The 24354-nt window shown below is 37.6% G+C and overlaps 1 protein-coding gene across 1 annotated transcript in view; it reads right to left on the bottom strand.

The window, feature by feature from the left end:
- PLXNC1 (plexin C1) overlaps window positions 1-24354 on the bottom strand; it is a 233316-nt gene that overhangs the window by 191533 nt on the left and 17429 nt on the right. Inside the window, 1 exon segment of the mRNA XM_052000493.1 lies at window positions 18364-18504. Coding sequence (XP_051856453.1) covers window positions 18364-18504 — 141 coding nt within the window.

Raw genomic sequence — 24354 nt, 5'->3', positions numbered from 1 at the left:
TTTCCTTTACTTACCTGTGTGAATTTGGAAAAAGTCACAGGGGGTCTCAGTTTCCCGATCTGTAACTAGATGACGGACCTCTAAATTTCGTTTCAATTCTAAAGTGAAAGACTTATAGACCTAGAGTCTCTATTCTGATGAAATCACATGCTCCACCCCCAAACCAAAAAAAAAAAAAAAAAAAAATAGGAACAATTAGCAGTTAGGTTCCCCAGGAAAAAGGGAAAGCCCCATATCTCAAGGATATATAAAAATATTCTATATAAAGCCCTAGATACAATCAAGTGATATTTACAGATGAATAGGCAGGCAGTAACAGAAACATGGACTTGAGGATATTCTTTTTTTTTCCTATTTCTAATTCATAAGCTTGATTAATCAGCTGGGATTCAAATAGCTCCATGCAAGAGGAGCTATCATTATGGAAAATAGATGTTTAGGAGAACAGAATGTCTGCCAGCCAAAAAAAAAAGGGGGGGGGGGAGGTTGAGAGAAAAATTCTCAAGTGCTGCTCAAATTCTGTTGCTATGGACAGGAGGAAGAAAGGTGGTGGTTGCTTCTGAAATGAGACAGCTCAGGTAGAACCCACAATCATATTTCTGAGTGATTCATGATACCAGAGGTATTGATTTGAAAGAATCCATCCCATTTTCTTTTTTTTTCCCCCCCAATTGAGTTTAAAGACATCTTGCCATTCTGTTGTGGAGCTGAATTAATTTTTTTTTTTTTTTTACCACTTTCACTTGGAAGGAACAGCACTGACAGAAAAGGCAGAGTTTCACAATAAATAGAGAGCTAGCCTCAAAGTCAAGAAGATCTGAGTTAGATCCCTTCCTCTGACACATGCTGGCTGTGACTCTACCCCAAGAAAATTTCTAATAAGATTGCAAGTTGTGTATTGGAAAGAGAATAGGACCTGGGTTTGAATGTGCTTGTGTTATCTTGGGAAAAGACACCAGCACTTTAGACTTCTCTTTATCTCTCTAAAGTCTCTGTCGGTACCATGAGACCTTGCATCTTTGTGGTCAGTTCAGGTTAGTGATGATCACAGAATACATTAGTGAAGAAGATCCAGAATCCTCCCTGGATCTTGGATTACTGGCAGAAAATCACCCACAAGTTTGTGCCCAAGTCACAGAGTATATGGTAGGGTGTTGCCAACATCAAGGTCTTGTCACTTTTTTTTTTTTTTTTAATGAACTACCTGTTCTGTTAACTGCAGGTTCTAGGTCTAACCTGGGGAATTTGGAAGCAAGTTCTTAGCATTTTTTGATTTTAGTTCCTAGCTCCACTAAGATGGGCTTCATTTACTGCCTGAGGGATTTGAAATAAATGTAAGGAAGGTTTTCTTAATACTGTGGATTCTTGTCTTAGATGATGTGCCTTTTCCCTAATCTTTCCAGCTGATAACTGTAGCTTAGAAAGGATTCAAAGATGGAAGAAAGAATATTGGAGATCTTGGAAGAAGCCCTGGGGAGGCAAAACAACTTGCCCTGTGTCACATAGATCATAATCAATCAATCAACATTTATTAAGTACCTACTGCATACCAGGTACTCTGCTCAGTGTTGGGAGAATACAAAAAGGGGCAAAAAGATAATCATGCTCCTCAAGGACCTTACAATCTAATGGTAAGTATACAAAGCCTAAATTTTAATCCAGGCTCCTTGAATTCAGATCCACCATTTTCTCCACTGTTCTGAATTCCACTCTCTCATACTCCTGAAGTGGAAATTAAAGCCTACACAGTGACTTGTCTCATATTATACAGCAAAAGAACTTTCTGGGCCCTTTGTGGTACTTCTCAAATGAGATATTGGTAAAGTGCTTAGCAAAGTGCCTGGCACATAAAAGGTGCTTAATAAATGCTCATTCCTCTCTCTTCTCCTAAGACTACATAAAGTTTGTACAGAAGACATATGTTTCTCTCATATTCCCTAATAAACCATGAATCCCTGTGGACAGGGACATGGGATAATATTTGTTAATTGTTAGCACTGGCATCCAATAGGTGTTAAATAAATATTCCCTTTTCCTTATCACATAAAGCTTTATAGAAGACATTTATTTATTCCTTTCTTATCTCCTAGTAAACCATAAACTCCTTGTGGGCAGGGACCATAGGATAAAATGCTTTTACTCCCTTTCCTTCTCTTTTCTTATTACATACAGTTTGCACAGAAGACATTTGCATATTTCTCTCATATCCCCTAATAAATCAATTTTTGAGAGCTTAGATTCTCTTTGTTTTCAGAATAAATTAATTAAAAAATGAACAATTATTAAGCACCTGAAATGTGCTATGCACTGGAGACACAGAGACAAAAATAAAACATTCCTTGTTCTCAAGCAGCTTATACTCCACCGGGGAGAAGCAAACAGGAAGCCAATAAATGGATAACTCAGCCAACCAAAATAGTGGATTTAGAAAGACCTCAAATCACATCAGAAGGAAATGTTTCTCTTTCAATACTGTAATTCTGTTCACAATCCACATCAAGTCCTGCTGACTTCCCTCCCTCTCCCCAAGAAAGACTTAGAGAGTTTGAATCTTTCCACAAAAGAACTCCCCACTCTCTTTATTTGTCAAGTTCAAAGTGAAGGCAAACAATGTCAGAGAAAATTCCTTCTGGAGGTGGATTAGGCAGGTGGGACCTCTGAAATGAATGTAGTTCATGGCAGCAGAAAAGGGAGATTAACAGCAGCAGATAAGTCTGAATTCTGAACCACAGCAAACAGCCTCAGCTGACACACATGCTTCTGTGGGCAGGGTCTTGGGTTTGATTCTGAGGCACTCCACTTCCTCCCGGACAGAACCTCAAGGTTTGCTCTTAACTGCACCAAGTTGGAAAGATTTACATGAACTGATGCTGAGTGAAACAAGCAGAACCAGGGGCACATTGTACACAATAAAAGCAAGAATGTGTGATGATCAATTATGAAAGACTGGGTTCTTCTCAGTGGTGCAGTGATCCAAAGCAATTGCAATAGACTTTGGACAGAAAATGCCATCTGCATCCAGAAAAGGAACTATGGAGATTGAATGTAAATCAACACAGGCTATATTCACTTCTTTTTTTTGCTTTTTGTTTTCCTCTTCCATGTTTTTCCCCTTTGTTCTGATTTTTCTCTCCCAACATGATTCATAAAGCAATGTGTATTATAAATAAATAAATTTTTTAAAAAATTAACTAAACCAGGCCAAACTCTTCTGTATACAGAATATTGACCCCAAGCTTTTCTTGATCACAGAAGTCAAGTTGGACTCAAGTTTAGAATTATAGGGGCCTCAGAGGCCCATTTAAACCATCCCTTTGGTTTAAAGGGAAGAAATTGTGTCCCAGAGAGATGAAGTGATCTGGGGAGAATCATGTTACTATTCTAGGCCTCAGTTTCCTCAACTGTAAAATATGCCCTCTAAAATTCCTTTTGTTTCTAATCAGGGGTTCTTAATCTGGGCAAAGAAATCTAAATGATAAGAGCTATTAATTGATATTTTTTGAAAATTTGCTCCTTGGTATACAGTCATTAACCTTAACTTTTCTTATTAGTACATCTAGAGAACCTTGGGTAGATTTCAGGGGGTCCATGAACTTGAATGAGGGGGAATTACATTATTCCACATTATTTTCAATAATGGCTAACTTAGCACTTCCTTCAGGTATAATAAGCAGTTAAATAAAAATTATTCTGAGATTGCCAAAGGACCCTAGGACATATACAAAAAAGATTAAGAATCCCTCCTCTAGAGCTAGGGTCCTATGTTTCTTTCAACTCTACATCTAAGGGAAATGAGTCCCAGATGGATTACAAGATTTGTTGAAGAGAGAGCATAGTATAATATAAAGAATGTTGCACTTGAACTCAGGATGATACAGCGTCAAATCTTACCCTAGATACTTACTAGCTGCTGGATGGTAGGCAAGTCACTAAATATCACTGAGACTCAGTTTCCTCATCTGTAAAATGAGCAGATTGGACCTGATAATTACTAAGACTCCAATTCACTACAAATCATCTTATAATCTATTAATGAATAGAACTATAGGAACTGAGGGATTAGAACAGCAAGGGCTAAGTTGTGAGAACTGAGTGAACCATATCTGACTCTATCCTGTGACTTAATTCTTGAGCTTAGTTTCTATTCTATTATGAGTCTACTTCAATTTCTGTCTTGTGAGAAAACTTTATTCATTTAGGGGAATTGGGAGAAAACTTTAGCACACTGTTTAAACCCAATTCTGCATGGCTAGAAAGCTGGACTGCATTTGCTTGCCACTTCGAGTGTCCTAAGGAAGGATTTGGGTTGTGCTAACCATAAATAGCACCCAAAAATGTGCTAACTAGACGCAATGATTGATGCAAGAACTTTTCTCATATCTGTAAACCTCAACTAACATGTCTTATCTGAAAACTGGCTCCACAGTGATCAGTTGTTTCCACATTGCTTTGATTGTTTAGACACAGGAGAAGAAATTCAGGGAATTACACTGTTCACTCTCCCTTTCTCAATTTAGAAAGTCCCTAATCTTTCTTTCAATTAGTAATCAGATTGTCTAATGCTCTATTTTTCCCTTTTAATTAATTGGCCTTATTTGATTAATTATTTTTATGTATAAAAGTCTTTCTCTCCTTGTATTTAGGGACTGAAGCCTAAGCTTTTGTTAGTCAACTGGCATGCATTGCTTAATAAACTGAATGGATCTTGCCTCAGACAAAATGAGACCTAAAAAAGACTTTAATTTTAAAAAGCCAAGATAACCCATTACACATCCTGGGTCACTGTCAGTCATCTTGATTCTGTCTTGATACTGGACTTCAATGAGTCTGGAGAAGAGAATGAGGCAAATGACTTTATATAGCTCTGTCTCGATTAAATGCAATTCACCTGCAAGTCAAGACATCACCTTCATGATGTCATTGGTCCCCTTTGAGAATGAAGGATGAACAACAACAATGAAATCTATATGCTCAGAAGATCAAACTTTTGTTCTCAGTCATTTGATCTTTTATTGCCACATCTAGACCAGAATCCAAGTTCTCTTGGCATTAAAATCAAGCTAGGAGGGAGGTAGTTTTTTCCCCCTTAAATATTACCCTTCCTACCGCCATATAGTCCCCTCTGGCATGATCACAAGACTTGTTGCATGCAAAGAAACCACCTTTGGTAAAAGTCTTAAACGTCACCAAGTGAGGACTCCACGCCACATGTCATCAAAACAAGGAAACTATCACCACAGGAATGTCCCCAGGATGAGGAAAATAAGCAAAAATAAAATATTCTTTCTTTCTTCATTAATATCTTTGGGAAAAAGAAGCTGAGAAGTCTGGGAAGCTGTGCTATACCACACCAGACTCACTTCTTATGTCTCACTCACTAGCCATCTCTTTTTGATCACTTTCCTAGGAGATACTGCTTAGGACTCTCACTCAAACAACAAATTCACCACCATTAGAAGCAAGATAACTGCATTCAAACATTATGAGGGTACTCCAAGGGGTGGGCAAAAAAATAGACACAAAATATAAAAATTCAGGTAAATTTCACTCATGATTGTTATAGAGGTCTCCCCCTCCCCTTCTAATCACTTACATCAATTTAAACCTGCGGAAGAGAGAAATGAGATGAATCATAAGATACTAGGTTCTGTAAAAATTGGAGTGATGTAGAGTCTATTTAAATGGGGGGGAGGGGAGGGAATCTTTAGTGAGAGTAAACTGGAGTTTTGTGGAAGAAAAGGTGGTCTTCAGAGCACTCTCTAAATAATCTGTTATTTATAAACCTCCATATCTGGATGCCATAAATCAGCAAGTTATTTCTGCCATCTCTCACTTTCTCCCTTAATCCTGAGCTACTTCCATCACCCCCAGATCTCAGGTTCCACTCTTGGCTCTGTAACCAGTTTTCTAGAAACTTCAGGTGAGGGGCAAAAAGTCATTTCTGTGTTTGGGAATGACGATTTCTTCAATTTCTCCAATCTTTCCTTCAATGTTATAAAAGCCAATCAAAGACAGATTTTAGCAGATTAGCGGAATTCGAGGCAGATCTTGGCAGATCTCTTGAATGCTAAATAGTTTAGTACTCTGTCTTGATGCAGAAGGAAAAAAAGTCTCCCTGAAATTGTTTTTAAATTTTCCCTTAGGAATGGATAAATCAAGGCAGTAAATGGAGAAGAGAAGCTTGAAAGACTTATATAAATAACTGTACCCATAATTGAAATTATAATGAAAGCTTGTAGTTCTAAATCATAAACAGCATTAACTCTAGTCAGAGGAAGTGGGTTCAAATCTCAGCTCTAATGCTTACCATCAGAGTGATCTTGACTAAATTTGATTTTCCCAGTCTTCCCCATTCTCCCTGTCCCCAGTCTATAAACTGAAAACTGAAGCTAGGTCCTACTTCAATCCTCTAATGTAGTTCCATGTATTTGAATTTGTGCCATTTGTAGTTATAATAATTATATAAAATTGGCACAGTAAGTAGAGCAGGAGGCCTGGACTCAGAAGGATCCGAGTTTAAATCCAGCCTCACTAGCTTTGTGAACCTGGGCAAGTCATTTAACAGTTTGCCTCAGTTGCCTCATTTATAAAATGAGCTGGAGAAGAAAATGGCAAATCAGTATCTTTGCCAAGAAAACCCCATGAAGAGTCATGACGATATTGAAAAACAAGTCAACAAGAATAATAAAAATAGTTCAAGTCCCATAGAATAGGCAGTAAGAATTCAAATCATGCTTAAAACCATTTCAGGGGAAATTCCTTAGCTGTGCTAATCAGGACCTAGCTACAAATGGTCACTTCTCACCCTAGATTTAGGATCTTATGAGTAGAAGCCAGGTCTCCTAATTCTAAAGCCCATCAAGTTTTCTTCTCTTTTTTCTTATTTCTTGAGGTTCTTTTTTAATTCCAGTAATAAAAGTGAATCAGACCAAAGAGAAGAAGGACAAGAAGGTATGCTCTTCTGACCCTTTCAGGACACATTTATCGACATAAAGATATTCATTCATTTCAACCTAACAGCCCTAAAAAGTAGATACTGTAGTTTTGAATAGACCCATTTTACAGATGAAGATACTTAATACTATACCATGCTATCTCTCTGATAAATCATCACGCAGGCATAACCTGGGTCCTGGGATAAATCACTTAACTCTGTTCCTCTGTTTCTTCATCTGTAAAATGAAAGGAATGAGCTAAATGGTCATATTCAGCTTTGCCTCTATGATCTTATGAATCCAGTGATAACTGGATTAAGCCAGTTCTACAGAAATTAAGCGGCATACTCAGGGTCACAGAAAAGCTAAAATATGAACCCAGATCTCTAACTTTCAAGTACAATTTTCTTTCCCATTCACAATGCTACCCCTACTTATCAATACATTGGCTTTTGGGAAATGGTCAGGGAGAAATAACTTCAATATATTTAAATTGGCATTTTGGTCCAAGTTTCTTGATCAGAGATTGTAGACTTGGAGCTGGAAAGGACCTTGGAGGTCATCTAATCCAACTCTCATTTTACAGATGGGGAAACTGAGGCTCAGTGAGGTTCTATGAGTCATAGAAATTACCCAGGTAGCAGCAGAGTTGGGATTTGAACCCAGGACCTCTGAAGACAAAAACCTCAGAAGACAAGTATAAGTAAAAATAAAGACAGTTCCCTTTCTACTATACTACAATGATCTATGACCCTACAATCACACAAGTACATAGGTTGTCTGCCTTTAAAATAAAACAAATTTTCCTTTTAAAGAATATAATTCCAGTGACCTTTCCTATTTACTTGTTTAAGTAATCTTCAACAAACTCTAGTAAAAGCCTCTTGAGCCTCAGTTTCCATTATTATTTTTAATGGGAGATGGGGAAGGGAGATGGAACATGTCTTTCCAGTTCTAAATCCTAAGACCCCAGAAATACTCAGATCAAAGGTTGATTGATTATAGAGTTCATTAAGAACGCTTCTCCAAACTCACCTGACTTTTTATCTGCTGTGCTAATAAGAAAGGTCAAGGTTAATGGGCCTGTATCAGAGGAGCAAATTTCCAAACATAGCATCAATTACCAGCTCTTACTGTTTAGAAAAGGCTCTAAGGCTTCTTTCAGCCCTGGAAAGTGAATCACTTTTCAGAATGCAGCAGAATCAGCTCAGAGGCCTCTCTGGCCCACAAGACGAGTTTTACTGGTTTGTGAAGAATTCGGTGGGTTTTCTCCTAAACACAGTTCAAAAGTCCGACTTGTAGCCCATGCAACAGGAATTCCTAAGAGCATGGGCTCTTTTCTGCTGATCTCAGTAAAGATGCTGACAACTGAAAAATTATAGTGTGCATTCCTGTACAAAAAGGAAGTCAAAGAGGAAGTAACCAGGAGAGAGGCAGACCAGACGTGCAGTAAGGGAAAGGGAGACAGAGGATGGGGAGAGGGAGTGGCGCAGTATCGACAGAGCCCGAGAAGGTGGCCAAAACACCTGAATTCTTATCCTAGGTCTGACAATCAGGTGTGTGAGTGCGGGACTCACCTGTCTCATCTAATCTCCCTTTGGGGAAATTCATGACAATGGCCATCTTAGAAGATTAGTCCATAATAGCTACTCTAGGACAAAGCTTCTTAAACTGTGAGTTGGGACTCCATAGGGGTCAGGTAATTGAATGTGAGGGTTGTGTAATTATGATTTATTATCAGTAAATGTTTTATCTATATATATATTTTATGTACCTATTTACCCAGGGTTGTGTAAAAATTTCTCGGACAAAAAGGGGTTACAAATGGAAAAAGTTTAGGAAGCCCTGCTCTAGGAGACCTTACTTAGGTGTTGGGGGATAAGAGCTAGCTAACCCAGTCTTCCTCTATAGCAAGGATTCCCAGTCTTTCTGTTTTTTTGGTTCCTCTTAATTTTCTAAATGTTTCCCATATTCTTTTTATTCAACATGAATAGAGATAAATTCTAGAATTTACCATACAAATGTACAAATGAAATTAAATAAAGAGAATTATTAATTTCAAGAAGATAATAGAGATAAGACAGTACCCCCCTATGATAAGCTTCTCACACCCCAGGTTGGAAATATTCAGTCAAGAGCATTATGTAAACTCTTTAAGCTAGGCAGCTTAGTGGATAGACCACAGGGCTTCTTCAACTTTTTCTACTCCCTCCTTTTCTTCAGAGCCCCTGGGTATACAGTGTCTAAAAAAAAGGCATAAAAATCAAACATTTACTGATAATAAACATAATTGTGCAACTCCCACATTCAGTTACAAAGACTTCATATGGGGTCTTGATCCACAGTTTAAGATGCTGGGGGATAGAGCACCAAGGCTTAAAATCAAGAATACCGATTTTAAATCCAGATTCAGGCAACTGGTGACTCTGATCAGGTCATTTAACCTCTATGTACAAACTCAAAATTTTGCAAATTTTGGAACTCAAAATATTTTTAAAATGAATGCTAAAAATTTACTTTATGTACATATGGGAAAAAATAAGATACTATTAAAAAATAAATGTTGGATATTACAATTATTTAACTTCTGCTTGCCTCAGTTTCCTCATCTGTAAAATGGGGATAAAAATGGCATCTACTTCCCAGGGTTGTCATAAGGATAAAAAGAGATGAAAAAGTATAACGCTTTTAGCACAATGCCTGGCACATAGTAAGAATTTTATCACTCTTAACTGTTGTTATTGTTATTATTGTTGTTACTTAGTTGTTATTATTGGGGTTTTTTTCATCAATGACTGTTTTACCTCATCTTGTTCCTAGTGCCCAGCACAGTACCCTGAACATTATAAACATTTAATACATTGCCCAATGCATGGAACCACCCCAAGTGCCTTAGTTTACATAACACCTACGGTTTCTTCTACCTCTAAAACTGTGGTAGCCCGCAAAATTGTCACTCACAAAATGAGCAATCATAAAGGCAGGAACTAACAAAGAGAAAACTCTTAACATTATAACTTCCTTTCTTTCCCTGAACTAGGTTTTAAAGATAATATTGTTGGAGACAGTAGCCTTTCCCACCCACTTACAAGTGAAAAAGTCATCTGATATCTCAGCTCTAATTCAAAAATCTAATACTTTGTAAGTGGCCACCAAATTCTATCAATGCTCTATCATGTTTTATATTAAAGGAAAGCCAGAGTTTGGGGTTGGGAGAACAGAAGTTGGGTGAAAATGCTTTCCAATCACTGATTCAAAGAAGCAGAGACTCCCATATGAGCAACTATAGTCAGCTTTTGATCATTTAGAAAACAACTATCTAATTTGTGGATAATCCCAAGTTTTCTTCTCTTTTTCCCTATCATTATTTCTTTTTTTCTAGCAGTAATAAACGTTGAGACAGTCAGAAGAGAGGAAGAAGGAGGACAAAAAATATGCTCCTCTGGTACTTTAAGTCTACAAATCCCCTTGGATACATCTATTAGCTCATTTCAAACTAACAATCCTAAAGGTGGGCACTGAAGGTATGAATAGACCCGTGGTATGGATGAGGATGTTGTGCTCAGAACTTTAAGTAATTTGACCATGATTATACAGTTGCTCCTTGTTAACAGTTTTAGTAAAATATATTCTTCCTACATTTTTGCTACCTCAGTTAAAACCCCACCTTTTAAAAGAAGGCTTTCCTGATCCCCCTTATTGAGAGTGCCTTTTCTCTGAGATTTCTTTCAACGTATCTTGTATATATATTACCTCCATCAGAATCTGAGCTCCTTAAAATCAGGGTCCATGTTTTTTGTCTTTCTTTGTATCGTCAGTACTTAACACAGTGCCTGTCATATAATAAATCCTTAATAAAATGTTTGCTGATTGACTGAATTCCTGAAAAGGAGTTTGAAAAGACAAGGAGGAATTACTAAATTAAACACTTGACAGATATATAATTTTAGAAAGAATACTGAAAGGACATCTACCTCAACCTTCATTCAAAGTGTTAGGAGCAGCAGCACATAACCAACAACTAAATGGTCATCCAAAAGGTGAACAGCTTTTAGGGAGAGGAACTCACTCCTACTCCATTTTTGGCCAGTTCTGAAATGTTTTTAGGTTCTAGAGGTCAAACCTGGAAATTGCCTCATCTGTAAACATTGCAGAAGACTTGGGGGGAAAATAAAACTTCCCATAAGCCCTACTACCCCAAACCTTGAGAAGTCATTTCTCCAAACCCAGAAGCTTCCCTAAAATCCTCAGGCTATTAGATATAACTTTTTTTTTTTTTTAAAGAAATGACGGTTTGTGAGTAACTTAGGAAAAGGGAGAAGAACATTAGGAAGAACCTTAGTTTAGAATTGCAGGTTTATCCTACTGACTGTGCTTCTAAACTGTAGGGGTTCTAAACCTGGGATCTGGGTAGTTTATTGTTGAGGTTTTGTATTTTCAAATATTTTTATAACTATATTTTAGCATAAATCATTTCCTTTGTAACTTTCTGTATTTTGTTTTTTAATTACTTATTTTTGACATTAATTTTTTAAAATTTTGAATTCCTAATCCTTTTCCTCTCTTCAATCCCTCCCGTAGTCATTGAAAAGGCAAGCAATTTTATTATTTTATTATTTTCTATTATTCTCACCTGACATTATTATCAATTCTAGATATGAAATCATGCAAAACATATTTTCACAAAATTCTTTGAGAAAGTGCAGAGCCTTCACCAAAGAGATGCATGCACAGTGAAAGTTAAGGTAAAGATTTATTATTTGTTTTGGGTTTAGGGTCACCATTATGAGTTCAATTTGGCCTCAGACACTTACTAGTTGTATGACTGGGCAAGGTACTTAACTATTGCCTCAGTGTCTGTAAAATGAACTGGAGGAGGAAATGGCAAAGCACTCCAGTCTTTGCCAACAAAATCATAAAAGGGCTCACAAAAAGTCAGACAGAACTGAAAAACAATAGAACAAAATGAACAAAACCTCAGAAGACAAGTATAAGAAAGACAGTCCCTGTCCTCTAAACCTTATGGTCTAATACAAGAAATTCAACACATAAAAGAAATCTGAAAAACAAGAATTGGAGATTTGGGGATGGGGATGATGACTAACCAAAAAGGAAGACTTCCCATTGTAGAGAGATTTCCATCACTGCAAAGGATTGTGGATGGACTAACAATGGGGACATATGGTCTCAAAGGAAAACTCTGTCTCTAGGTAGGACAATGGGAGCTCCTGCTCAGCCTAAGCAGTCATCCCTGGAATTCTCCAATCTCTGGGTTGTGCTAACCATAACTTCATCAATCTCCTAACTTTGTACCACCCCCTCCATTCATCTTTCCATTCTGGAACACCTCCCAGTTCATGCTTTGTCTCCTTTGCCCAGCTGTGAGACTATAAATCGGTCAATCATATCCCACTTGGTAGAAGAGCTTGGCTAGGAGACTGGCAGTGTCTGTATGTGTCCATGGTCCAATTCTCCTCCGGTGTGCAAAAGCAATAAATATGCCTCAGATAAGCCAGGAAAAGACACAGAACTGGATTACATCTTAAATCCTGATAAAATGTCCCTAATGGGATATCCTCAGTGATAGGACCCAAAGTAACCTCTAATAATATTCAATGAAGTGAAGAGAGGGCTTTCTTTTGTCTTTCTTTCTTAAAAAACTTAATAATATTTCATTTTTTTCCAATTACATGTAAAGATGTTTATTTCAACATTCATCTTTGTAAGATTTTGACTTCCAAATTTTTTTCCCTTCCTCCCTTCCCTTCCCAACCCCCCAAGACAGCAAGTAATCTGATACAAATCATAGATTATATATATGTACAATCACATTAAATATTTCCATATTAGTCATATTCTGAAAGAAGAAATAGAATGAAAGGGAAAAAAAAAAACACAAGATAGAAAAAATGGGGAAAATAGTATGTTTGGATCTGCATTCAGATTCCACAGTTTTGTCTCTGGATGTGTTCAGCATCTTCTATCATGAGCCCCTTAGAATTTTCTTGAATCAAGGCATTATTAAAAAGAGCTAAGTCGATCATAGTTGATCAGAACACAATCTTCTTATTACTGTGTATAATGTTCGCCTGGTTCTGTTCATTTCATTCAGCATCAATTCATGTAAGTCTTTCCAGTTTTTTCCAAAATCCATCTGATCATCATTTCTTGTAGAACAATGAGAGGAGGTATTTCAAGAAACTTAAATCAGTCTACCTGCTTCCTTAATTCCCCTTTGCAGCAACTCAGAAGAATGCCTAAGTCCCACCTCTCTCACTCCCCAGAAAAACCAAGAGTCAGAGCTCTGGGTATTACTATGTTTTACTGTATTTCTGGTGGAGCATTTGTTAACTTCAAATTCAATCTTTAACAAGTGGATAGGTTTGGGGAAACTGTCAAAATGTTCTTCATTGGATTGTTTCTCCAAAGCCCTTAGGATTTATTTCAGAGGGCATTTAGACAGCTCGGGAGCTGAATGAATTGGAGTAAGGAAAACCCCAAGTGTCTGCTTTAGACACTTCCTAGCCATGTGACCCCTAGGCAAGTGACTTTCCTCCAGCCTCAACTTCTCACCTGTAAAACAGGGGTGATAATAATAATAATAATAATACTTATTTCCCAATGTTCTTATAAAAACAAAATGAGATAATATTTCCAAAGCATTTTGAAAGTCTTAAAAGCTTGATAAAAAAGCTAATAGTTGTTATTATTATTATCCACTACAAATTTCTTATTTTATATCACACAATTGATAACTGGAAGAGATAGGACCTGAAATCAGGTCTTCTTACTCCATAAGGCTGCAAAGTGACAAAGGATAAAAAGGTGGGCCTGAAATCAGGAAGATTCATCTTCCTGAGTTCAAATCCAACCTCTGACACTTATTAGTTGTGTGATCCTGGGCAAGTCACTTAATTGTTTCCTCATCCGTCAAAATGAGCTGGAGGAAGAAATGGTCCACCACTCCAGCATTTTTGCCAAGAAAATCCCAAATGGAGTCGTGACGAGTAGGACATGATTAAACAATAACTTCTGACTCCAAATCTGGCAGTTTTTTATACTTTTCTATATTGTACATTCTTTATTTTCATTATTTTTTCTTCAGTTATACTTCCAGGATCCCTAACCGTATTAATTTGTGTATCTCCTCCACCAATACTGATTGTAACCCTTCTACAACTTTGTAGACAATATTGAGAGTTGTTGTGGCTAAAAGGAAAAAATCTATCAATCGATGTCCAATCCAGTCATGAGCCTCTCTGAACTCAACCAGCCTTGTTTCTTTCAGGGGACGGATGCCAGCTGTCATGTGGTCTGGTTTCAAAGCCTTTTTAATCTGGCAGGACCTAAATGGAGAGCCTCAGGATATTCAGAGTCCCATCCATATCATGAGGCATCAGAATTTGAACTTTGGTAATGGTAGTGGGGTATGGATTTCTGACTTTGAAATTGGAACTTTAAAGAGCATGTCATCAAAAGACTAGATCACAAGTGCTCAAATTTTAAAATGCAGTTGTTGCAGAAGCCTAAAGATGGTTTAAAGAGATTTCCTTTGCCCAGTTCATGGATCAAAGTTGGCTACAAATTATTATCACCGCTTTGTCATGGAGAAGTTTATAATGCTGACAATGACGATATTAGTAAAAATTAAAATTCACATGGTGTTTCTACAAAGCACTGTACAAGGGGAACCCACGTGAGTTTCACATGGCTATTATTGGCCCTATTTGATAGATGTCTAAACAAACACATAGAGCTACACAGCTGTTAACTATCAGAGTCAGGATTTGAACTCAGTTCTTTATTACTTACAAAGCCCTTTAGGAATGACTCTAGTACCACAGAAATGATAACAATATACTGCTAAACAAACCAAAAAAAAACACTTTTTCTGATGCTTCATCATGGAATGGTGGTGACCCTAGGTTTTTTGAAAGCTAAGCCATCAGAAAACCAACTCTGGCAGGTGTGAAAAGATTATAAAGGGATTTCATGCTAAATTGAGCAGCAATAAAAACTTGTTCCTAACTATGATTCTTCATATTATTAGATTATTCTTTTAATAGCCCTGCCAGACTAGAAAGGGCCAGTGATGGACTATGTAAGAGTATAGCTGATGTTTGAGGACCAGCCTGGCTAAGTCTGGAAGGCTCATCGGCAAGCTGACCAGAAACAGATAAGAATTTGGTCATAGCTGCTCTTGGAAACCATATAAGGAAGTGATGAAATTGGCCTTGGCCAAGGGATTAACCACAGACCAGAATGTCACAGATCAAAATAAGAAGAACCTCAGAAGTCATCCTGGTAGATGTATAATAGAAAATATACTAGATATGAAGTCAGAAACTCTGGTTTTGAATCCAACTTTGCCACATTTTAGCTGTGTGACATTAGGGAAATCACTTGACCTCTCTGGGTGTTAGTTCCTCATCTACAAAACAAGGAGACTGGATTAAAAGATGATTTATAGTCTAAATTTATGATCTTATGAATCCTTGTGAATCTATAAACCCATACATTTTTGTAGAAGGAAGGGAGACTCAGAGAGGGAAGGTAAGTCACACAGCTATTAAGTTTGTGGAAATAAGATTTGAATCAAAAACTTCTGCATCTGAATATAACACAAATTCTACCCATATTTATGAGTCTTCCTCAAAACAAGCAAAAGTTAAATCAATAAATATTTGTTAAGAATTCCATAGGATTGTCTCAGACACTTAGAGATTGTGGTCGTTTGTCCTTCATTTTGAAAGAAGGCAAAAGAGAGAGATAGGAAGATGAATAGAGTGCTACTTCCACCATAGTTATTTCTGGGTAGTCTGGGGAAACAATTGGTTTTGTCTTCTGTAGCAGCACGAGGTAGTATGAGTCTAAAATAAATAGTCCAGCCAGAAGTAGAACTGCAGGGTAGGAACTATCACCTAGGATTAGAGTAAGAAGGTAGCCGTGAAGCTGAACAGGTTGGGAGGTTACTTAGGTAGAGAGGAAGAAGGTAGCTCAGCCTTTATGAGCAAAGATATACAAAGGAAAATGAAGGTTTCTTCATTCAGGCAACAGTCTGGTTGGAGCAGGGGATTGACATAGCAGAGTATAAAAATCATAGAATTTTAAAGTTGGAAGAGTATTAGAGGTAAATTAAACTCCTAGTTTAGATTTAATCTAAGTCAGCAACTCCCTCACATATACAAGGAAACTAAGTCTCAGAGAAGTAAAATGATTTCCCTAAAATCAATCAACCAGGACTTATAAAGAGTCCTCTATGGGAAAAAAGACCTAAATGTGCGAAAATGTACAGCTCTTTTTGTAGTGGCAAGGAATTGGAAATCATGTGGATGCCTATAAGTCGGGGAATGGTGGAATAAGTATGTAATAGAATAGACTCATTTCAGAAAAGCCTGACTTCTGTGAACTGATGCTAAATGAAATGAGTACAACAAACAAGATTTTGTGATGATCAACTGGCTTGATCATCATCAAAAGAGACTTGGCTCTTTTCAATGAGGTGATTCAAGGCAGTTCCAACAGAAGTGTAATGGAAAATGCCATCCACATCGAGAGAGAGAAATATGGAGACTGAATATGGATCAAAGCATAGTATTTTCAACTTTTTGTTGTTATTTGCTTGGTTTTTTTCCCTTTTTCACATTTTTCCCCTTTTGATCTGGTACATGATGAATACGTAAACATGTTTAGAAGAATTGCACATGTTTAACCTATGCTGGATTCCTTACTGTCTTAGGGAGAGGGAGGAAAATTTTGGAACACAAGGATTTGCAAAGACAAATGTTGAAAACCATCTTTGCATGTATTGGGAAAATAAAATATTATTTTAAAAACGATCAAAAAAGAAAAGTCCTCTATGATAAAATTTGCAAGCTTCAAGTGACTACCTAAGTGCTTTCAGACACTGACTTAGGTGCTGAGCACAAAAAGATGAAAGAATCCCTACCCTCAGGAAACTTATATTCTATAGAAGTAGATCAGTTTTGAAAATTGATATTAAAATTCAGTTCAACAAAATAGATCAAGTCTCAATATTCCAAAATACAGTGTACTAGGTACTAGGGATACTGATATAGCTCTATCTGCCCCTGGGCCCTTTGTTGACCTCCTTACTGCGCCCTGATACATCATTCCTGTCTCTTAACTCCTATAATACTTATAGCCATTATATGTACATAATACCCATTATATATACCCGATCAAGCACCTTCTATAAATTGGGGAGTGAAGAGGCAATAAGGCATAGTCTCTGCCCTTAACAAGCTTAGAATCTAATGTCAGGGAAGCAATGGGATGTGACAATAGCCAAAGGAGAATTCTAAACTAAAAGTTACAAGTTTAGAATAAAATGACAGTTCATACTGGGACTTTAGGAGTACTGGGCTAGAAAGCAAAAGCCTGGCTATCATTCCTGGCTCCTTATGCCCCTGTGACTCATATGGAATAGATATTTGGTGTTTCCAATGATTTCTGTATGAATTCTGATTATGAAAACAAATACGAGTACATAATTATGTGTCAGTCAACTTCTCAAACTTTTGTCATAGAACATTATACATACATGTACATATATATGTATATGTATGTGTATAAATATATTAAGTATATGAATATACTTTTTTTTTTGATCACCATTCGTCCCACCATTCTGGGAAGCTCCACTGTAAGCCCTGCCTCCCCCAAACACATGGGCTACTCATCCGTTACTTATACTTTCAAAGAGGGACCAAGTGACTTTGTCTGAGTTCGTAAGTTGAAATAGGTGAAAATAAAGGCTCTGAGGGAGCCCTCTGTCCACCACAGCATGTCTGCCCCTGTACGTTTCCATTCTGAACATTAAGAAAATTAAATCCATCAGAGTTGACATTTTACAGGGTTTTTGAGACTCTTGAGATCCATAGAAGCTTTTTGGTGTGTTTTAGGAAAAGGGGTTGTAAAATCCACCCTCCATGGGGAGAGAGTGGGTGGAAGAGAAGGATCACCTGATTCTTCTTCTGTTAAAGCCCTATAATCTATCATTCCTATGAGGGAAAGATAATTCAGGTACATTATACATCTCCATTATCCAAGAGATGAAAGGGAAAGGTTAAAAGACTTAGAAAATTGTGAGTCAGTGACAAGAGTTGGGACTAGTCCCCCATTTACCTCACACAGGGATTGTGTGAGTAATGAAGTGAAAATATCTTAGAACTCCTGAGGGGAAAAGGCCCTGCCTTATTGCATACTTATTGGAATTGGCGCATTGAGATTTTTATGAACTTCTTTCCCACTATTCGTTCTATATAATCTGGGGAAACAATCCATTTATTTTTGGAGAAACAATGATAATAATACTAACCCCCCCCAAAAAAAAAAAAAAAAAAAACAAAAAACAAAACAAAACATGTCAGTTAAATAAGAGACAAAGGAATCACTGAGTACCAACCTTGAGTAACTGTCCATCTCCGGTTCCCAAGAAGAGAACTGTCCTGTTCAGGACCACGGTACCATAAACAGACGTCAAATCCGAATGAATTAATGTTGAGGACTCAATTGGCTGGACTGCATTTGGTTCTGCGTCTTTCTCCTATACACGGAGACATTCAAAACAAAACAAAACAAAAAAACCAAAAAACAACAGTCAATTTCTAAATGTTTTGTTAATCAAACTTCCAAAATGCTACTCATCACCTCCCAGGAGGGCTCTCAATTCTTGGCAGCTTGCCCGTTTTCCAGAAAGGAACATGAAAATGGTCATTGCAGTCCAGTCTTCACCTACAAAATCACCACACAGGCAGATCCTAAAGCAAACCATTTGTTTACTACTATATTAGCATGTATTGATTGCCAACAGTGGGAGAAGGGCCCATCCACTTAGCGATTCCAATGCTAGGATGGAAAGCCAAGTTCTACTCGACTGCCAGCAGAGAGAGAGGGGGAGAACACAGTGTTGAATTGGGAGGGAAGAAATTGAGTCATATTCTATTGCCAGCAGCTCCAAACCTCTCACTTACTTTATTTCCCAAGATCTGAGCTGTGTATTAAGGCTACTAGGTTGGGAACTCCCTGACCCAGTGAAGGGCCATTCCACAAGGTATGAGCCATTTTCCTAGATTGTAATGATAAAGGAAAGGAATAAATATACATGGAATTAAGGGAGGTTTCAGGGAGTATATTTAGAGTAAAGGGAACTTTATGGGGATGTCAAGGTAAGAAACCACTTTATATGGTCATAGAATCACCATCATCTACTACTATTAATATTTTCATTTCAGTGCTCCCAATATGTGATTCCATCTGCATAGGGAGTTCCTGACAGGGACACTCACTATCTATGCAGATGGGTAGCAATTTGTAGAATCTGGAGCTCTCAGATATCATGACCCACCTATGGTCACACAGCCATTATATATGAATAGATATTTAAGATGTGGAACTTGATCCCAAATCATCCCATCTCAGAGGTCACAAAATAACAATAACAACAACAACAATATCAAAGAATTATAGCAAAATAGTAACCAGCCTCGGCATCATTTCTCTATAAAATCCAACAACATAGGGTAGAGATAATCATAATAATGATAATAATATTCCCGTTTATCTAGCTAAATCCCAATTAGTGTGAATAAAGAAGCTGAAGAGGTGGTATTATTCTAATTTGAATTGCATATTTCCATTGGGTAGGAACCAAGCATCACATTTTACATAATTATAACTTCAAATAGTGTGAATTTGAATACATGTGCTCACTTCAGGGGATTCATTATTTCCATTAATCGAGAACCCGTACCAAGTGTTCTACCCAAATTTAGAATCATCTCCACTCCAAATGTTATCTGTACTATTGGTCTGATCAGTCACAGCTGGACACACTCACTGTACTTTGATCCCAACACATTTGATGTCATTTTGTTCTTCTTCAAAAATAAACAATAACCACTACCCAGATTAATTTATTTGATACTCTCAATAATCCTTCCAGGGAGGTACAGTTACTGAGCAAAGCCAGGATTTGAACCTAGAGCCCCAACCTCCAAACCCAGACTTATGGGGATGAGGTGATGTGATCTTGTAGATGGTGCAGTTTAGAAGAAAATGGAAAACATTACAAGTTGGTGGCATTTGGCTATACTGAATACAAATACACTAAATATGATATTCAAATCTGTTTGCTTATTTTTTTCAAAGTTAGAATAGATGTACTGCTTTGAAAAAAGTATTTAATATCACTGCCAAAGTCATTCCTGCCTTCGACTGCAGGAAAATGAGTTTATAGCACACATCTCTAGGAGATTTCAGGCCAGAAAGATCTGATGAAGATAGTAGATAGTCAATACAATTGGAACTCTCACTTTATCCAGTTTCTAACTACACTAAGGTTTCCAAAAGTAGGTTTCAAGCCACTGATACACCAGGCAATGAACTCTGACATCAACTTTGACCCCCCTCTATCTGGGGGTGAGGTGGGGAGATGAAGTTAAACTCTATTCACTGTACTTTGTAGCTACTAACACTGTTGATGTCTTTCAATTTCTGTCTTATTAAATATTCATTATTTTTAAACCCACCAAGTTTCATTAACATCTAAACTAAATGGATTCACGAACCAAATTGATTTTTTGAAGCCTTTAAAGTGTTGCCTATAAATTCCCTATTGAAGTTAGATGGGGAGAGGGGGTAGAAAACAGGAGGGTGAAAGAAAGAAGAAAGAAGAAGGAAGAGGAAGAAGAAAGGGGAGGAAAAGGGAGAAGAGGAGGAAGAAACAAGAAAGAATGAGAAAGAGAAGAGAGAGAAAAGAAAAAGAAAAAGAGAAGAGAAGGAGAGAGAGACAGAGACAGTGCAGAGACAGACACACACAAAGAGAAGGGAGGAATCATAAAGAGAAAAGGTGAGAACTAGGCAGAGAAGAATAAAGGACAAATAAGGAAGTGGGAGAGAAGATAAATATAAGAAAAAGGGGCAAAAAGAAAAAGGTAGATATATAGGGAAAGGAAGAAAGCCGAGAGGGTAGGGAAAAAGAGGGGAAGAAGAAAGAAAATAAGAGAAAAAGGGAACAAAAAAAAAAAAGAAGAGGGAGTAGAAAGGAGGAGAAAGAAACAGAGATAAAGCGGGGTCAAAGAAAACAGGAGGAGAGATGAGAGGGATGATGAGGTTGTGGAGGTAGCAGAAGATAGGGAAAGGGGAAGATAAAATGGGGAAAGAGAAAAGGAGATAAGGGGAGGAGAGCTAGGAACTGAGTAAAAGGGGCAATAAAATGGAGAGAGATAAAGGGGGAAAGAGACAGAGAGGGGAGTAAAAAGGGGAAAGATAAAGTGGGGAGAGATAAAAAAAGGGGAAGGGAAGAAGCCATTGAGTGAAGAGCCTTCCAGTGGGCCATGATTGCTTTTTCAAGTCAAAAAAAAAAAAAAAAAGCAATCTAAAAGGTTGGCTCATTTGCATAATATATGCTATAGTAAACTCAGCTTTAGGAAAACTTTCAGAAAACCATTAGAGACTTTTTTCCCTTTTAAAAGATACTTTCTGTGTGATTGGAGATGAAGCACTATCCTATTATAACTGAAATGTTTTAAAAAATCTCTGTAGGTCTGAGGTAAGGAACAAGAGATTCCTGTTGAGATAAGGCAGCCTCATGACTATGAACAGTAAAAGAAAAGTCTTATGACCTTTACAATTAAAAAAAAAATCATTTTAAAATAGTCCCGGATTAGTCTATTTATGATCATTATGAACTCATGATCCTCAGACCATGGGTACTTTTAAAAATTAAATATGCGAACACCCCAGAGAGTTAAACATGTAGAATTAGACATGGTGTCTACCACCAGAATGAAACATTTCTAATACCTCTATCTTCTTAAAGAGCCTTTATATTCTTCTACCCAGAGGCATAGAAGGAAGAAAAAAGATGCTAAAGGATGCTGAATGATCAATAGAGGTCTAAGAAATATGTCATTATAGAAAGACTTTATTGCCATCTGATAGGGTGCATGTGAAAAACGTCTCTTAATAAGAAAGAACCCAGAGGCTAAAGGGGGAAAGAAGTGGGTCAGAATTAGCTTCTCACCCATCCTCATGCCCTCTTGCTTCATTGTATTTCTCAATAATTGCTGTGTCTAAAATAGGCTTAGGATCAATCGCCCTGTAAGTATGGTGTCCATTAAAACCAACCTCATCATTAGATGAGGAACAGCAGAATCAGATCATTGGATCAGAGATTTAGAACTGGAAAAGAACTAAGAAGTCATTGAATCCAATTATCTTACTTAACAGATGAGGAAACTGAGGATTTTAGATCTACCTCTGCCTCTATGTAGACATTAAATATCAAAAGTATGTCTGTTGGTCTCTGTGTCTGTGTCAGCCTCTCTCTGCCTGTCTGTCTCTCTCTGTCCACCTGTCCATGTCCACCTGTCTGTGTCTCTCTCTGTCTGTCCATTTCTGTGTCTCTGTCCGCCTGTCTGTTTCTGTGTCTCTGTCCGCCTGTCTGTTTCTGTGTCTCTGTCCGCCTGTCTGTTTCTGTGTCTGTCTGTCTCTCAGTGTCTGTGTCTCTGTCCGCCTGTCTGTTTCTGTGTCTCTGTCTGTCTCTCAGTGTCTGTGTCTCTGTCCACCTGTCTGTTTCTGTGTCTCTGTCTGTCTCTCAGTGTCTGTGTCTCTGTCCACCTGTCTGTTTCTGTGTCTCTGTCTGTCTCTCAGTGTCTGTGTCTCTGTCCGCCTGTCTGTTTCTGTGTCTCTGTCCATCTCTCTGTGTCTATGACTCATATGTGTGTGTGTGTGTGTGTGTCTAGAAATTAAATATCCGAGATAAGATTTGAACCAGCTATTCCTGACTCCAAGTATATAAGGCTATTTATGCTTCCTAGGAGAGTCTACACCATTGTGTCAACCTCAAATGGAAACAGGAGCCATTAAACCAAACATAAGGATCCCTGTGGGCTATATATTGACTTAGAAGACCACACATTTATCTATTTCTTTTTTTAAATTAATACATCAATATATTAAAATCAGATCAGAACCACATAGTCGGAATTTTACGAGTCCTCCATTTGACACTTCTGCTCTCTATCAGTTAAAGATCACGAGTCAGGAACAGTTCAAATAGACCATGAAAAAGCGCCCTAGCCTCTAGCACCTCCCCAAATTCAGAAGCAGTAACTCCAAGTTTAGTTTGGGAAGTTTTCTAGCTTTTACCACCCCTTCCTCCAAAGGCAAAGAAAGGAAATCTCTGGGAGACCTTCCATCTCCTAGTGAAGCCAGAGTTATTAAGGTCTTTGTGAAATACAATCTCAATCCCACGTGTAATATTCATTGGTATGGAATGTCAGGTGACATACAATTCCCCCACTTTGTGTCTTTTCCCGTACAATTTGCCATTTTCACTGTGAAAGTGACTTTTCCGTTAAAGTCACTTCCAGCCAGAACCTATAAACTACAGATTCATGCTTCTCCTGTAATGTTGATGTTGCCCTGGTGATTCCAGCAGACCCTCTCAGCATTTGAAAAAGAAAATCCTCAGAGAAAAGAGAAGAGTAAGATTCAGGCCTTAGTGAAGAGCAGACTTGATGAGAATATAGGATCCTAGGATTTAAAGTCCTCCTTCTATGAGAGCAAAGGATGGGGGGCAGGGAGAGGATTGAGGGAAAGAGAGAGGGAGGAAGAACTAGCAAATGAAGACTCCCGTCCCAACAACAAACCTTGAGGTGCTGATCCCAGGACTGGACCATTAATGGCCATTCCCACTGGGACCCAGACAAGTGAAATGATTGCTCCAAGATCACACAAATGATCTTATCAACTGACTGAATTATGATTCAAACACAAATTCTCTAAGGTCAGATGCGATAGCTTTAGAGTCAGATGCTTAGTTCAAATCCCAGCCCTATCACTTCTTATCATGTTCAGCCTTTGACAAGTCATTCGAACTCTGCAACTCTGTTTCCTCATTTGTAAAATAAGAAGAGTTTAAATGAGATGACCTTTAAGGTTTCTCTCAGATTTAGATTTCTAATACTATGATCATACCAGTAAACCACATTGCCTCTTGGGGGAAAAATACTTCTTTGATAATGCAACAAACAGGAAATCTGAGTCCCTAGTGAAGAGTCCTTGTTTATATCATCTTTCTGGGGGTTAGAAAGATGTTAAGAAAAGCAGGGATTGTTAGATTCATTTCTCTTCCTTCCAATTTCTAATTTCACCAAGTTAGAGTAAGAGTCTATTCATGTCACTCATTCAATAATGTTTATTAAGCGCCTACTATGTGCCAGGCACTATGATATGTGATGCAGATACAATTAACAAGAGACAATCCCTGTCCTAAAAGGAGCTTATAATCTAATGAGGGAGACAATGTTTTGTTTTGTTTTTCTCATTTTTTTTAACTTTTTTTTTTATTAAAGCTTTTTATTTTCAAAACACATGCATGGATAATTTT

The sequence above is a fragment of the Antechinus flavipes genome, chromosome 5 (genome assembly GCF_016432865.1).
Source record: "Antechinus flavipes isolate AdamAnt ecotype Samford, QLD, Australia chromosome 5, AdamAnt_v2, whole genome shotgun sequence".
Lineage (NCBI taxonomy): Eukaryota > Metazoa > Chordata > Mammalia > Dasyuromorphia > Dasyuridae > Antechinus > Antechinus flavipes.
This window is presented reverse-complemented; position numbering and strand designations above follow the sequence as displayed.